General features: G+C 35.1%; 1 protein-coding gene, 1 long non-coding RNA gene and 1 other non-coding gene across 3 annotated transcripts; all 3 read left to right on the forward strand.

The window, feature by feature from the left end:
• Positions 1–1654: 1654 nt before the first annotated feature.
• LOC147864698 (uncharacterized) lies at positions 1655–2312 on the forward strand. The gene is made up of 2 exons (XR_015529703.1): positions 1655–1744; positions 2209–2312. It is a non-coding gene; the product is annotated as an uncharacterized LOC147864698 (long non-coding RNA).
• A 4844-nt stretch (positions 2313–7156) lies between these two features.
• On the forward strand, positions 7157–9449 carry LOC147864699 (cytochrome b5-like). Its single transcript, XM_087317568.1, has 4 exons — positions 7157–7289; positions 7327–7458; positions 8700–8766; positions 8873–9449. The coding sequence occupies exons 2-4, from the start codon at positions 7360–7362 to the stop codon at positions 9124–9126; spliced, it is 420 nt and encodes a 139-aa protein (XP_087173694.1). The 5' UTR covers positions 7157–7289; positions 7327–7359; the 3' UTR covers positions 9127–9449.
• Positions 9450–10459: 1010 nt separating this feature from the next.
• TRNAK-CUU (transfer RNA lysine (anticodon CUU)) lies at positions 10460–10532 on the forward strand. Its single transcript has one exon. It is a non-coding gene; the product is annotated as a tRNA-Lys (tRNA).
• Positions 10533–18008: the final 7476 nt, after the last annotated feature.

Genomic DNA, 18008 nt, shown 5'->3' on the forward strand with positions numbered 1-18008 from the left:
GACTTAGCTCACACAACCTCTAACCTTCTTTGTGCAATATCTCCCTCTCTATCCCTCCCACACAATCATGCAGCATCTCTTGTTGCGCAAGGACTAGTGTAGATAGGGCAATGGGTGCAACAAGGACACACATACATCAAGATGAGCCACCTACTAGCGACAATGCCGACACATAGCCGATTGCAATCTAATATGGTGAAGGTGGAGTGAGAGTGTATGTTTTTCTCATAATGTAGTTAGCAATAAAACAATATAATGTTGCACGGGTGTATAGATTAGTGGTGGAGCAATTGACTGTAGTTCGATAGGTCATGAGTTCAATCCTAGTTACACCCTAGAGACCAAGGAAGGTCGATCCATACCATTGGTCTCATAGATACATTAAGACATTGGGTCTCATGTTTATCTTAAAAAGATATATCTCTTCTATTTATCTATCTATCTCTATACCTAGCAGAGTTAAGTGGAAAACAGAGTATTGAGTATTTTAGGAGAAAGAAGTAACCAAAGCACATTGACAAAACAGATCACAGGTTCAAATCCAGGTCATTCCCCCCCATATCAATTCCTATGCATTAATCAGGTCTGCTTGATTTATACCCCTTTTTCCTGTGCACATCCTTGCAGATATGGTGGGCAAAAAGTTCAGAGCAGAGATGGATTGCATATTCCCTAACATAAGGAAAACATACTGGAGATCTGCAGCATGGAATTCTCTATATCAAGATACAAACCTCAATGAATGGCCGAATGTGAGATAGGACGAAGAAAACGAAGCAGAGGATGATGATGATGATGATGATGATGAAAAAGGGGGAAACAAACGCCAGTTTCTGTAAAGATTCCTTTGACGCAAATTGGCTCCCCAGAAACCTGGATTGTTATTCCTCACATATCTAGCAGTAACAAGCTGATGAATCTAAAAGCAGTTCCTGGTATTTAAAAGCTCGGTTTGGCCTGAAAGATGAAAGATGTGTTGCTGAGTGCCACATCTTTAATCTTGTGATATGGCCATTGAGGACCGAAATATTCTAACCAAAAAATGGTATGGTGCATGCATTGAGTTGTGTTGGTTTCATATGCCCTAAATGTTTCAAGTCTGAATTAACCTATAAGACATTACGGCTTCAAGATAGCCCTTCTGAAGATATATCATTCGCCTCCTTTATGATGTATTCGATTACTTTGAAGAGGTTAGAGAGCAAAGTGGTCATGTTATGGTGCATTATTGCCAAATTATGTGTTTCTCAATCTATATATCATTTGGCGATCGCTTACTTAATGTGGAAACAATGTATTATAGCTTCGAAGATGCATTCAAAAATGAAAAAAGCAGCAAGAAGGGGGGATGAAAAACCCTTATATGGATTATGCTTGCCAGTTATGGCAATGCCCAAAAAACGGGTTCATGTGATGCCGGTGAGTCCTCGGCTAATGCTTTGGATGTATCGTTTTTATACATCATTCTCCTTTGTATCTTTTGTTCCGAAGGCAATAAGTTTTGGGCTTCTTCGTTAAGCAAGTCATTGTGTGTGTGTGTGTGTGTGTGTGTGTTGTCATCAGGGTTGAAATCATGTCTTGATTGTATTCACAAAATGCGTTATGAAGACACAAATGTAATGAAGGGAGAGAATGCTACTGTCCGATTCTCTAATTAACAAAGAACTCGATGAAGAAGAAAACAGAATGAGAGGAGTGAATTCTAGTACTAGCAAAGAGCATGAATTAGACAAATGTGGTAAATGTGGGTTCGAATCATAACAAGTGAAACAAAAATCGGTCAAGGATGAAGATTTAGAAAGGATTTAGACAGCTTGGAGAAGGAAACTAGAAGGGTAGCATCTCAGGATATATGGATTATGTCATGTATCAAATCGCGAGTAATGGAGGGATTATTTCGGCAAGAATTCCAGCAAAGCGAGATGGATGGAATTTACTGTAGAGGAAGTTGTTCCTTTTAGGGGAATTAATAACTTCCAAAGGCTCATTTGGGAATGCAGATGGTATTGTTTTTTTATATCCAGATAATTCAATGGGCTCATCTTCACCTCATATTTTGTCCATTTCAGATGCTTTGACAATCTCATCATCTCCAACATTGTTATGAGGTCTTTTCATGAAGCCAAATGACCACTTGTAATCCTTCACATGCTTGTTTCTTGACGGGGTGGTGGCAGGAGTTGAACACATGACCTTTCGGATTATAAGCAAAGAACCCAAAAGCCCTAGAGCTAATCCTAGGCCCAAAGACAAACATTTTCTATTGTGTTGTCTTGTAACTAAAAATTTTATTTATGTCCTATTGTTTTGTTGATCAGGTAGTGACTCATGACGGAAGGTCGTGAACTAGGAGAGTTCTTGAAACCAATTTTAATCACACAAGAATAATGAAAATAAATATATCAAACCAATCCACTCAAAGAATCATTGAAAGGTTACAATTTTGGGGAACTCTGTGGTGTATCATGCAATTGTAAATACACAAATTCCTTCATTTTTATGAAGGTTTTTGGGTTGTGATTTTATTTTTCACGTATCTGTGTATGATTCAATATTCATCTGCTGGAATCTATTATCTGAACAGAAATATAGTGGAACGTCTGAGGGAAAAACCTCAAATTAATCATTTTGCATATATAATGAACCTTTGTGTTTTGGTTTTGTGTTATTTGACAATCTTTATATAAAGCTCCCACAACTATAATCACAGAAGCATGTTAGGAGCATATCATTCCCTATATTACAATTGAATTCACCACTCTAAAAATATAATGAAATTTTGTGTTATTTAACTATCTCATCTTTGCATTTACCCAACTTCTCTATGATTGTAGCGAGGCTTAGCATCATCTTCGACACAAATATAGGTTGTGTTGTATGGTGAGGCTCTTGGAACTTCATCCACCTCAAACTCTATTATGTCCAATAGATACAAGTGAATTGTGTTTAACCTTGATGTGTTCCTTTTCACTTTGATATTCAATAGTACATCATCATTTCATGATCTCACGTTTTAGGACATACCTTTGTGTCAAATCTATTAATGCCATCAAAGTCAAAGATAAAACTCAAAAATTGTGGCACAATATCCTTGGATTTTTATATTATCTAAGAGAATGCAATTTGATAGTTACGACAACAGATGAAATTGTTTGGACCACGATTGAATGAGACAATACAACATAATGTGATTGTAATTAAAATAAGAATATTGTTGGCATTTCACACAACAAAGGACAACAATAGTTGTATAAGGCCAAAATGCTCTAAAACTAGACATGTGATCTCGCCACTCTTACTATGGATATGATTAGTCATGAATCAATGACTTTTTTAATCCAAATCTCTTAAATGATTGTAGATTACAACTCTTCACATGCATCCAAGTTCAATCATAATTACTTAATAGAAAAATATTGAAAGTTTCCTAATTGACACTTCACACATTGATGACATATTTCTCTCCTTAATTTCCATGATATTATAACTAGGTCATGATTTTCATCCAGAGGTCTTTGTCACTTAATCCCACTAATTTGAATATGTCACTTATTCTACCCAAAACCATACAAAGAACATCCATATACAATAGGTATTGGCAGCTGAAAAATGCAAGAGTTTAAGTTTTTCTTTTGTGTTTTAATGCTAATGGCCAAATAAGCACTAGATCTCTTGTCATCGCATAAAGTGCATTCAAGCAAGATTGGAACACGTGACCACTAGTACATGGTTTTAAACTATGTATATTATATATTGTCAATGAACCCTTAACATGCAGTCATTTTCCTTGATTTTGCATTGACTTTCATATAAAGCAATCATAGCATAGTTGTGGATTAGTGCTTATAAAAGGCCCACAGAGTTAGCATGGAAAACCACACGCCTTCCTTGGTCAATTTTATGACATATTATCCAAAGTCATTTGCTTGGGGTGATTTGCTCAAAGTTTGATTTTATTGGATGAGATTAGCAATTTCTTCACTTTCTATGAATGGTTGACCAATTTCATGGTTGTATAAATTTCCTCTTCATTTTCCCTTTTTGGTAGCATTAATGATAAATGTCTCCAATGTTATTGTATCTCCCATAAAAGAAAATCTTGGCAAGGTGGTAGAGTTAGTTACATTTCAGTGTTGTAAAAAATAAAAATTGTTCAAGGATCAGATGTGATACATAACTTATGAATGGGTGTTCTCAATATCACATAATTCTCATGTATTATGTTACCTACTTATAATGTATGTTTCATAAAGGAATTTAGTAGTCAAGTTGTCATTGTCTTGGCTCGAATATGTTGACTAACCTGACCATCGATATGAGCTTCCTAATATTTACAGGCTTTCTACAATTCACATTACAACTATTATTTTGTAAGTTCTCAACAATGTTACCAACACTTTGTACATGTTGAGTAGGATGAAGTTAATAACAATAGTAATGATAACAATCATGAAATGTTAGTCATCCCATCAACTTTTGAGCTTTTTTCATACATTATTCATTTAAACTGAATCATGGTAGCACATGTATTTTAGTCCCTCTATGCACTTTACTTTTCATTTACCATGTTTTTTAATTTAGTCACTTTGCATATAAATAAATTGTTTTTAAAAAATGAGCTAAAAAGAATTCAAGATTGTGATTTGGATCAACATTGTGAACGAGGGCTACATATAAAATCATTGCATGGAGTAACTAACGTGAGCAAGTTTTGAGTTGCCAATGCAAAGAGCATGACACAAAAGAATAATAATAAAATCAACATTTCCTCACAAAAGAGACGCCTTAGGGAATGCATGGGTAATGATCCGGAATCTTATGGGGAACTAGATCATTTGTTGAGGAATTTAAACCAAGAATTCATTATCGTTGAGCAACTTTGAACATAAATGAACATGAACATAAATGTGGGAGATCACATAATCGCAAGCACAACTCACATTTTTAAAAAGGGGGTCTACAGAAATTATCTTCGAACGTTGGCTATGTCACATGAAATTAGTCTACAAAGAAATATTGATACTAGATAACATGACATAAAGGTTGCACCCTTAGTTATAACACCAACACCCATCTTCATTTCTAACTTGGAAACGAGTGGAATCATATTTATAATGCAAACTATTGAGTATGATCCTTCTTATTAAGTTCTTTATCTTCATAGAATTTTCATAAGTCGAGTTGTGTATGTAGGAAATTAGAACTAAAGCCAGCAATGGAAGTGTTTCTACAAAGAGAACTTTGTTTGGTCACAAGCCCAATATATATTATTAAGTGTCGAATCATTCTATTGAAGCACACCACATCTTATTCTTTTCAAATTATCTTCTAAAGTAAATTCAAATATTTGTTTCTCTCTTGTGGCAAATGCTTCATAAACTATTTCAACTAGAATATTGGCATGTGAAAATATTTGCATGTCTAAAGTCCAATTAACCTAATCCTAGGATTTCTTACGATAATAAAAAACCAATCCAAGTTTTACACAAGATAAAATAATTGTAATGAAATCAATCTCAGAGAAATGTTGGATCATGATCTTGTACTCAAATCATAGTGTATAAATTTTATTATCGTGGTGATAAAAACAACATACGGTAATGCGAAGTGAAATGTATCTTAAACAAAACCTTTAAATTTGTTCTTTACTACCCTTTTGCGAAGCTTAATCAATGATCTCGTTTTGACCAAGAGGGTAAGGTTTAACTCGAGGTTGAATACTTCGATAAATGTAAGGTTTTCCTACATTTAAGCAAATTCAAGGATGCATGGGGATCCTTTCACCATATCTTATTGTACTCTCAAATTTTAATATAATTTGGCAAGCTTGATAGAATAATTTCTCCTCCACTCCCTCACATTGAGTTTATCACATACATCTCTTTTATCTTTCAAAAAGTCACACATACCTAAGTCTACTTGGAAATATTTTAATGATGTCTAAAAGTCAAGATACAAATGCCATACATGCTCCAAAATCTTGAGACTGGATCGCTCTCCGTTAAGATCATCATCATCGACAAGGTTCTTGAGTACATGCTTAGGGCTCAAAAAAACTAAGATAGACTTCCTCGAATCACTTTGGGGTGCAAGAGTTACTATCTCTTTCGTTACATACTTTGCGTGGATAGAGAGACAACACATCCGAATTGCACAATGATGTGTTTGTTGTTCTCACATAGTTGCATTAGGGATTAGTTACATTTTCCGAAACCCTTCATTGTCATAATTATGCTCATTAGATATCAATCGTGGAATGGTTCACCTCCAAAGGGAAAATCGTGTATGGTGGGTTACTATTGGGAAATTGTGTGATTATACTGGTTTATCATGAACCCACATGCACTCAACTCCGAGTTATCACACCTCATTTTTATGCTTAGAGTTACAGGACTTTGGAAGCATTATGGGTATGTTGCTTTCCAAAGAGGCAGAAAATCATCATCAAGACATTACCTTCACGAGCACAATCTTAGGGTATTGCATCGTGGAATATTTGGAAGAATTGATGCTAGCATATATATGACATTAAGACACGATATACATAAGAAACCTTAGCTATCATACAAATTGGGTTGCATTCACAACTCTAGGGATATGTGTGGACGGCTTTCAAGGGCCCTTCGAAGTCAATTGTGAATAGAAACATATCTCATTCACCATTAGGACTCATTCTTGCTTCTTTTTTGTCGATTTTGTTGCTAGTGAGCTAGTATGACAATAAACTCCACAACCACTTGCTTATATTCTCCTACATGGGTCTTCACACTGTTAGTCGCGGATATTAGGCATGACTTCTATTCTTGTACTCTCTCTCCTAGTGTTCAAGCTTCCACAACATTGGTCTTATCGAGTTATAAAGATTAAGTTAATAATGTGGGCGAGTTCCCCAAGATCGATATAGCGAATACATACTCCTCATTGGCAAATTCGGAAGAGCCTTGGTCAAGCAAGAGCATCCAAGCCACGGCAACCCGCGGATCAGGGTCTGCGGGTCCATGACGCCGCCTTGCGGATGGAACATTCTAGAAGTGGAATGGAACATTCTAGAAGGGGAATGGAACATTCTAGAACATTCTAGAAATAGAATGGAACATTCTAGAAAGACCTTTGGATTAGATGGAAGTTCCAATGTGGGTGTGCTGAATCTTTGTGTGTGAGAGAGAGACAGAGACAGAGATGTGAACAAAAAGGAGGCACAAAACAGAACAGAAAAACCTCATGTCCTTCTCTTTCTCCCTCCATTTCATCAAATAACAACAGGGACCTCTCCATCACTCTGCATCGCCGTTTTCTCTTCTGCTTCTTCTCTTTATTACTCCTTTTGTCTTCTCCTGATCTTGTTTTTCTTATTCTCTCATGGCCCATGATTCGCCCAACAGCAATAACATCTACACATTCTCTCATGTCTCGGAGCATAATCACTCTAAAGATTGCTGGCTCATTATCTCTGGCAAGGTACGTCGGTTAAATTCAAATTGATCGAATCAATGAATCAATCTACTCCATGAATGAATCAACGTCTGTCCCTCTACCCATCTTTACACACGTTTAATCTCTGTTTTCTTTTCCAAGCCTTTTTGTTTCCATGGATTCATGAATTTAGGGAGCTTAATTCGTTACTTCTCATAAAACTCGTTTGATTTTTCCTCAAGGTTTCTTTCTTTTCTCTGCATGTCAAAAATCGACTGATTGGAAATAGTTATTCTTAATTCAAAGTGGTGCGTGGTTTCTGTTTTATTATCACAGATGGGGTTGTTTTGTTTAGCATACGAGGTTATTCCTCGGACCCATCCATGCATATGAACATGTGCATGTGTTTGTATAGAAAGGGACATATGGAAAATGTATGCCATATATATATATATATAACATACACATACACATACACATACACATAACATACGTCTGATAGATGGAGTGTAACAATAATATGCCATATCTTGGATATGTGTATGCATAAACATGTATATACATGTATGCATACACATGTATATACACCATCCATGTAAACATCCAGACCCACATTAAGGTATGTGGATATGTACATCCACATAACATACTTTCGATAGATGGATAGATGGAGTGTAACAATAATATGCCATATATTGGGTATGTGTATGCATACACATGTATACACATCCACACACACATTAATGTATGTGGATATGTACATCCACATAACATACATCGGATAGATGGAGTGTAACAATAATATGCCATATCATGGATATGTGTATGCATACACATCCATGTAAACATACAGACCCACATTAATGTATGTGGATATGTGTTTGTTATGCATATGTGATGCGGAGTTTGTGTATGCGATTGCTCCTGTCGATACATATGCATACCAATTTGCAAGGAATTATGCATTTCAATATGGGTTTTAGTTTCCAGCTCTTTGATAGTAATTGCAGTTAAGTTCAAGTTTGTATCTTTGTATGTAGAAGTTTCCATTCTTTTTATGTTGTAACATAACCAGATCATTCTGATATCCAAATGTCTGGCTTTAATAAAATCTAATGTATAGAATAATAACCTTAACCACAATCTATCACATTCTGGTGCCTGTATTGTAAAATGTTTATGTGCAGATAAGTGTGTTATTGATTCCAATCAATTATTTTACAATTTTATTTGCATAAATGTGCATTTTGATCACATGTATATGTCATGGAATAATCATTATACAGGTCTATGATGTGACAAAGTTTCTGGATGAGCATCCCGGGGGCGATGAAGTACTACTATCAGCCACAGGTAATCTCATTCATATGTTAAATTCAACCGGAAAAATGCCTTGGAAGCCCAAATCGTGGACACACGGGGAGATATGATAAGAATGTATTTGTGCACTTAATAACAGGCAAAGATGCGACCACTGATTTCGAGGATGTGGGACATAGCACGAGTGCGAAAGCGATGATGGACGATTATTACATCGGGGAGGTTGATCCGACAACTATTCCGGAACGGAAGCCATATGTTCCTGCCATACAACCTCCTTACAACCCAGACAAGACGACCGAGTTCCTGATCAAAATCTTGCAGGTCCTGGTTCCGCTCGCAATCTTGGGCCTGGCGATTGCGGTTCGGATCTTTACGAAAGCCAGGGAATAGAATGATTAGGTTGATCAAGAACAATGGTTATGATGTATTCCTACTGCCTTTGCATAAATGTGAGAGCTTCACTCTTAAAGGACTGATCTTTATCTCATATATATAATATATATGTATATGAGATATATACACACACACATATATAGATAATTCATGTGAATAAGTTAATAGTTACTTAGTCTTGTTTCCCAGCTTACAGAATTAGTTTAGGGACAATGAGCAGAAAAATCTCTGGTTTGTTGCCGAATTTCACTCCACTCCTCCGACAGAATTTTTTGTACCAAAAGTTCTGATGTTTAATCAAAGTGTTCATTTGCACTCAATTGGCAAATAATTCAACAGAAAAAATAAAAGCTAATATATTCCTGTCTTACATTATGCATTTTTATCGACAGTTTGCATCTAGAATGGCTGTTACTTTGCAAATTACCATCTGTTCAAAGCTGTACATCCCACTGTTCCAGTCATATATATATATATAGATAGATAGATAGATAGATAGATAGATAGATATAGATATATAGATATTTGTATGTGTGTCATTACCGTCTGTTTCGCACATTATGAATGAATCCAATGAGGTAAGTGATTTTCAAACGTATCCAAGTCATCCAATGTGATTGGAATTTATGCAGCACCTCGGCTGCAACGTATAAAGCCGATGAGAGACTAGCATAATAATACACCTTAAATATACGTATACATCTCTATGGGTGCTACATCCTTCTTAAGAGCCCTTCTTGTTGGGAAAACCTACTAATCGGAATGTGTCAAGCTCTCACGATCATCACGCTGTGCGAGCCCATGAATCCCTTATATATGAGTGTATTGGTAGTAATTTGTTTCTCCTTGCATTTTCCATTTTCACTCGGATCGTTCGGAGCTGTCTTTTGGAAAAAGCTAGGATGATGAAAACCTTGTTGGCTAGGCAATGATTCATTACATTTACACTGAAAAACATACATATACATATAGCATACACATACACCTTAAATCAAACACTTACACAAACACATAAAACATATGACATGATATAACAGGCTTTCGTGACTATCCCACCGTCCTGGGAAAGAATTGATTTAAAATTGAAATAAATAAATTTCTCTAAAAGAACACATAAAAACATTTAAATAGGAAAAAATAGTAAAAAAAATGCACCTGCCTGATCCACACCCGACATGGCTCTATATATGGCTATAACGGGTTTTTGTGTTATTTGTGTCTCAGATTAAGGGTGATTTTTTTACCCCAATCTAGGTGCTTGGATTTTTGTTCAAATGTTGTTACAGAAAAATGGGTTTATCTATCTTAATATGATCTGCTTTTTCACAAGGCCGGCCTAGCTCAGCTGGTAGAGCGCAAGGCTCTTAACCTTGTGGTCATGGGTTCGAGCCCCATGGCCGGCGCCTTTTGTTTTTCTCAAACAAAAACCTCTCTCTCTCTTGCCTTATCTAAATAAAAGTACCATCAAGCATATATGTACCATTGTCTTGCCTCTTTTATTATTTCTGTCAACCTCTAATCCCCCCCCCCCCCCCCCCACCTTTCCCCTTTTTCTTTGCAAATTATTTCTATCCCAGAAAAAGAGTTCACAAAGAATCAAGCCCACGTGTTACGAATTCTCACGAGAAGCACCATTGCTTTCAGTTGGGGAGAACTAGTGACATCCTCAATTTCCAAGGGCCAAGAATCTTGTATGCAAATGATTTCTATCCCAAAAGACGAGTTGACAAGAATCAACCCACCCCACGTGTTACGAATTCTCACGAGAAGCACCATGCTTTCAGTTGGGGAGAACTAGTGACATCCTCAATTTCCAAGGGCCAAGAATCTTGTATGCAAATGATTTCTATCCCAAAAGACGAGTTGACAAGAATCAACCCACCCCACGTGTTACGAATTCTCTTACCACGAGAACCACCATGCTTTTTAGTTGGGGAGAATTCGTGACATCCTCATTTTCCAAGGGCCAAGAATCTTATACTTGTGTTAGTCGGGCTTTTTTGGAAAGCCTAAGAGGGTTGCGTATTCTAAATGTATACATGATTTCAACTTTCTATATCACAACATGTTGTTGTTTCTTTTGAGGGGATTGGCATACTCAAATGTCTACATGATTCCTATATCACAACATGCAGTTGCCTCTTTCGAGGGCTAAATGTATATATAACATGTGTGTTAGGCCATGTGCACTTAAGTTAGTTTCTTTGCCTTATTTGTGTGACATGTGTGTGTAGTCTTTTCCGTGAAGAATATAAAAGGTACACTTGATATCAAGGATACAATAATAAAAGGTAGTGTACTTAATATAGTTTTAGCTGGAACCATCATACATACTTTAATCAAATTCCCATTCCACCTTCTAGCTCACATGCTTCATACTCTCTATCTCCCATAAACTTGGTTGTGTTTTCCTACACGTGTACACCAAAATAAGATATGCTCAAACTTAAGGTTTACGGAAAAGAATGTAAAGCATACAATATATGCTCGAGATAGGATTTGCATTTGAGAAATAACCTTCGAACATATATTGTGTATTTAGTTTTATAAATTAAGTAGTTAAAAATATATTAGTAAATTATTAAGAATATATTAGTTACCTAAGATATCAACACCTATAATTACATGAACTACATTAAATTGTGAAGATAACTTCAAAATTAATTGATGCCTTAGGTCATAAACAACATCTAGTTCATGAAAATCTTGAAAATCCAATTGCCTTGCTAATTTAATAAAAGTGATAAGCATGACTACCAGTGGATGCGTGTTATTGGTTGTTAATTAGATTAGTCACTAGGCATCAACAATGACCCTAAATGTTACATGAAATAGTTGAGATGAGCCTTCAAGTATTCTTATTTGATTCATCATCGACAAAAACTCTAAATTTTACATGAACGAGTTGACAAGATTCTTCAAATTTTTGTTCTTTAGATGTCTTCATTCACTTCAACTAATTGTACCTAGAAAAGAATAAGATGCAAGGCGGGAGTGGATCATCTAACATGAGTTATTAACAAGGTGTAAAAAGGTATGCATGAAGTTTGGGTAGCAAAGGAGCTAGATAATATGTACACTAAATGTGGTGGTATATTGGATGCATAAAAAGTTTTTCAAGGATTAGATGACCCAAATGTGGTATCTAGATATGTTGAATATGAACATGATGAGGAAGATTGATTTGCTTCGAGTGACGAGCATATGCAAATTCATGGTATGTCTCAGCGATTGAGGAAGTGTTCAATCAAGTCTATCAAACGAAGGATTTGTGGCTAGCCATTGTCTTACACAAGACGGGCTGGGGAAGGATAGTCACTTCCTTTCCATCTATTTTGTATTTTGTAGCTGATATGCTTTTTTAAACTAATGGAAGGATATGTTTTCTTGAAAAAAGTAGCTAAGTAGCTAGTCTCAACTTTTGGTTCTCGAAAGTGAGTTTGCAATTCAAATCCTACTTTAGTACTTTTTACAATTTTGTGATAATCAGCGTTTCAAGATTTTTGAGTCTTCAAGGTTCATATCAAACATATTAATAAAAACTATTTAGTAAATGCAAGTTTTGTTAATAAAACTACACATTTGTGATGAATCTAAACTTTATGTGTTTGCTCTAGGCAAAATAAGAAGAGCAAATACGTTAGTCAAATACATGTATAAATCAATGCCTACACTTTGGTAGTCACTTTTAAGCTGACTTAAAAGAGGTTTAGATTCCATTTGACAACATTCTCTTCCTCATGCTTAACATGGCTGTAGCTCCTTAGGGATACCTTCAACAAAAAAATTGACCATTATCTCTTTTACTCACTTAATGGACACATAGTTGACCCCACAACAATATGTTTTATTATGATTTGGGAATATCATCCATTACACAAAGATTACGCCCTTTCCGCTTCCACCTTTTACAAACTATAGACCACACTGATGTCTGACATATATTTGGCCACGTCTTATCTCTCCCTTAAGTTTGTTCTTAGGTTTCCTTTTATAAAATCTACAAACATAGGTTTTCTATTGATGATGTCATGGTGGATGAACCCTCACCCAATCAGTAATTCAAAGGCCTCCATAGCAAGCAAGGATAAATTATTAATATGCAACCACCCCTCCATGCACATATGTTGCTTCTCTAAAGTGCATGCATCGACTCACATGTATCCTTATCCTTGTTGTCTTATATTTGCACTTGTTGGGTGTTTCACGCTCTTCTTGGTTCGTTCACGCTTGCTCACTTGGCACCACACATTCCTAAATGTAGAACTTGGTACATTTGAGTGGCTCCCAATGACTATTTAATTGTTAGAGTCACGATGGATTCTTAATGTTCTAGGTCTTCTTAGGTATTGTGTGGAATTGTGAAGTGCTTCCATAGGGAAATTTGGGTTGCTACGCTATCTTAAGATGACAATGGCGCACTATCTTTTGAAAGCAAGGAGTATACAATAAACCTTTTATATGAAAACATCGAGAGCTATTTGTCTCTCAAGATCACACTCCTTTCATGACATACATATTGAGGTTTTTTTTCTTGAGAAAAAATTGCTTCCTATTAGTTAGGTGAATCGCATATAGATGTCAAGTTATGTATACTTTAAGTATCTATAGACACTCTACTATGAAGTCTTCTCAAGTATTGTTTGGAATTGTAAAGTGCTTCCATTGGGAAATTTGTGTTGCTACACTATCTTATGATGACAATGGTGCATTGTCTTTTGAAAGCAAGGAGTATACAATAAAACTTATTGATGAAAACAAAGAAAATTGTGTGTGGAGACTTTGGTCCTTCCATGAACTAAAACGTTGAGGTTTTTCGACCATTTTGCTACTATCGTTTGGTTTGAGAACAAGGGTCTCTTATGAAAGGACCGGCTAACTATAGCATGTGGTGCTTCTTCCTTCTCTTCTCTTTCCCTCATCCTTGCTCTAGTCTTTTTTGTCTATATATCTACCAAACCTCAAAGAGTTCTTAAATGTGTGTGTGTAAGTTTTCTTTTTCAATATCTTATTCAATATAAAAAAATTATGTATTTTCCATCACATAATTAATTTACTTGAGTGATGGTTGTTATATTATCATCAAAAGGCCTTGGGTTTAAGTCCCTAATACCACCTCTCTTTATTAGACCACATATTTTTGTCCTAGGAAAGAAGATACGTGCAAAAGAATATAGTTGAATAGTCTTTTGCGATTAGCTTTTCAAAATAATTACGTTGTCAAAAACACTCGCTTATACCTAGGAAGAAGACCTAAAATATCAATTATCAGTATGGTTAGCATTTAGTCACGTTAAATTCTTACGAAACACATGTAAAGTCACCTTGTTTGCTTGCCTTTATTTTCAAAAATATATTTTTTGATAAGGGGGCATGTGATCCATTTCCTTTCGATTCATAGTGGTTTGCGAATTTTCAATTGCACAAACATCACAAATATATTATAAGTAATAGTTTAATCTCTATAATCTACATCACAAAATTCTACATTAAAAAGATAATCTCTAGCCTTAACAAGTACATTGTTTGGCATAATTAAAAAAACACTACTACTTACCTTGAGTATATGTATTCAAGGCCGATATGTTAACATATTCTGAAAGTAGCTAGAGACCATTAACTCTTAAACGTGTCAACAATTAACCTAATGTTCTTTTACAAAAAGAAGAAAAAGGACATTTATCTGTAAACTAAGAGACATTCACATACCTCATGTTTGAACCATAACTAAGTTGATAAATATGTGATAGACTCTTGAGTCTCACGAGGCTTAAACCAAGTTCCTTTCAGATATGAAAATTAGATAATCATCCTAGTATACAATGCACATTAGGGTATCTAAGGCCACACTATACACTACCACTTATATCGTACAACTTTAGAAGTCGTTGTTAAGTTCTAAGTTCTAACCATTACTATTAACTTGCTAAGTTATAATTAGCAAAAGTATTGTATATTTAATCATTTATTTAAGGTTTCTTTTCTATGCAAACTGGGATTTAAAAGATACAAGCTATTTTTCCTTCCTTTTGAAGAGGGCAAGGTTAGAGGCTAGTCAACATTTTGAGAATTGTAACAAGGAAATTTGTATCGAATTGTCAGGATTAGCAAGGCCTAAACCCACCAATTAACTACTTGAATCTTTCTCCATAGTTCAAAGGAAGGAGCATGAAGATACACATGAGATCCCATTTTATTTCATGTGCAATTCTAATAGAAATTATGACTTGCCAATGTATTTTTGTTTGAAAAGAAAGCAATATTTGTATTGATAGCGAATGGATCCAATGAACACTTTGAAGAGCAAATCCAAGACATGCAACTTCATTTTGTACTAATTAATACATCTTTGTTTCAAGATGGGTAAGGTAAGCATCTATGTACAAATAATTTGCTCCGCTTCATCGAATAATAAATCCTTTTGGAAAGGCTTATGTGCTTTTCGTCATGTTTCATGAATATGAAGGTTATACATATATCCTTCAAAATGTTTTTTTTTTACAAAAAAAACTCCTTCCATTAGTTATAAAATTTTACAAATGAGACGATTATGTACAAATCCCTTTAGGGACACGATAGTTCCATCTTATGTGGATGCCCACTGACTCAAGAAAGGGAGAGGACGACCATTGTTGGATGAAGGCTATTCGTTGTCTTATTTTTAAACCACGTTCATATTTCTCTAAGGATCCTTCTAATGCTTGCATTGAGTACAATTTCCATAGAAAAACTCCAATGGACATTAGATATCCACGTATATGTTTTATTTTTGTTCTCTGAATTTATTTGACTCCCCCGACATAGCTTTGCTGGAACGCTTGTCGCATTAGATTATAAAGAATGATCATCCTTCACAAGATAAACCCCAAGGAGAAGACAAAAGAATAAATTATCTGACAGTGGACTAGACGCATGGTTGGCTAATGAAAACATTGCTCGGCCATGTTTCTTGATGTTATTTCATGAACTTTTTTGAACACCTATTAAATGTTGTCATACTACCAATAATAGTGTATCAAGAGCCACAATTTCACATTGCATAGAGGATAGAGAAGTGATAGAGCCATCGTTAGTTTGTCTTGTGTAGTTCAAAAATTAGGAACCTACATCATCAACGATGATGTATATCCTAGTGTTACCCTTATGTCCGGATTGCCAAATAATAGAATTATTATATGTAAGATGTTGAGAGCAACATTCCAATATACTTTATACAATGATTAACATTTGTAACCCCCATACAAATCACATAGTGACATTGTATTATGTGGTACATATCCTTAAATTTATTGGAGTCCAGAGTATGTCTTGGAACTCTAATTCACTATTCTAATGGCTCATGCATTTATATTGAAGCACATCACCTTTATTTCACTAAAAAGGTTGGAGTATTCTTGAATCAAATCTTGTTGTCGAAATTCACTTAACAACCATAGATTCCTCTGTCATATCAATGAAGTAATGTGTGACATGGTCATCAATTCATATTCAAGCTCCTCTAAGTTAGCTGGACTTACCATTAACTTATTTGGAAGCCTTTGATTGCAAGAGGGTGAGAACATGAAATATAAACTTATAATGTAGTTTTAGAGTCAAATCCACCTAAATGTATAAAAACGTGCAAGTCAAATATCATTCTAAAATACTCCATTGATTTGGGAAAATCAATATTTGTGTATATCTATATGCTAAAGCTCTTTATGAAGCAAGTTTTGACTGTTGTAAAGTGAAATCTCTTGCATGTCCATGTTCTCAAACGAATATATGAGTAGATGAGATGTTTACAACACCATTAGAATAAGGGTAATGGAAAATGGAGTACAATAGAGTGCCACTATCTCTTATCATTTTATCATGAGTAGAAATCTTTCTACTCTTTCTTTGAAATGCATTACAGCATTGAACTTCAAGAACTTCACTAAACATGCATGCCATGACTTCCTTCGCCAAAGAGTAATGGTATAAGATTATTTAGGGATACTGATAAATATTTAAATTGTCGGCCTTGTTTAGTTTTTCAATCATTCAACTTGAAGACAATTGTGATCTCTATTAAATTTCATGGAGATAGGAATGTTGTTACAAAAGTTCCTTTTCTTTTTTATGTCGGGACGGAGACGAATATTTGTAAACTTGTGGTTAACACGTGCTTTTAAGTTCCTTTCCAAGTTTAAGGACCTTCTTTTGGAATTCCGAAAGTGACACTCAATGTTATTAATACTAAAAACATGGAGCATAGAATTGTTTCCCTCCATATATAGGTGTGATGTGAAAACAAAGACCTAAAATTTAAACTTCAATTATCATTAAACATTTAAGATTGCGAGAATATAAGGAAGTTATATTTATAGAAATCGATTAGAACATATTTTTTGGTTATGTTAGGATTTCATAATCATTTGTATTATTTCACATTCCTTTCTTTCTTTAGTCCATTGCTTCAACTTGTCTCTAACTTTGTCTTTGACTTATTTGTTGTCGTCCGTTTGTCTTCGGATGCGTTGTTTCTTTCCCAAATCTTTGAGAGTCTTTTATACATTCTTGGTTATGTATACTTTACTCCAAGGTTCATCTTAACCACCTTTTACTAATCATTTCGTACCATCGAAGAGCATATTATTTTCCTTCTATTTCTAGGTGTTTGTGTTGATCATGTGCATGATATGATGGCTATGGCATTTTTGTTTCGTGTTGGGTAGGCTAGCGTCTTATGCATTGTGAACTTGTTTAGTGTTGTGTATGCTAGCCATCTTGTTCTTTTTGTTTTTTTGCATCTTGGCATGTTACCTGCTTTTACCATTGTTCTTGCCTTTACTTTTAGTTTTGGTTTTAGTTATAAGCTATGTGTGTGAGTACAAGCACGAATAGTGTTAATGATT

Source organism: Azolla caroliniana, unplaced genomic scaffold (genome assembly GCF_043228905.1).
Source record: "Azolla caroliniana isolate FFs.n. ecotype wild unplaced genomic scaffold, voAzoCaro1.0.p SCAF_4, whole genome shotgun sequence".
Classification (NCBI taxonomy): Eukaryota; Viridiplantae; Streptophyta; class Polypodiopsida; order Salviniales; family Salviniaceae; genus Azolla; species Azolla caroliniana.

What these genes read in the sequence shown, in the direction of transcription:
- LOC147864699 (XM_087317568.1), top strand. Translation starts at nt 7,360, where the DNA reads ATGGCCCATGATTCGCCCAACAGCAATAACATCTACACATTCTCTCAT. An exon ending in GGCTCATTATCTCTGGCAAG is followed by an intron (nt 7,459 to 8,699) that starts GTACGTCGGTTA and finishes ATCATTATACAG; the next exon opens with GTCTATGATGTGACAAAGTT. An exon ending in AGTACTACTATCAGCCACAG is followed by an intron (nt 8,767 to 8,872) that starts GTAATCTCATTC and finishes ACTTAATAACAG; the next exon opens with GCAAAGATGCGACCACTGAT.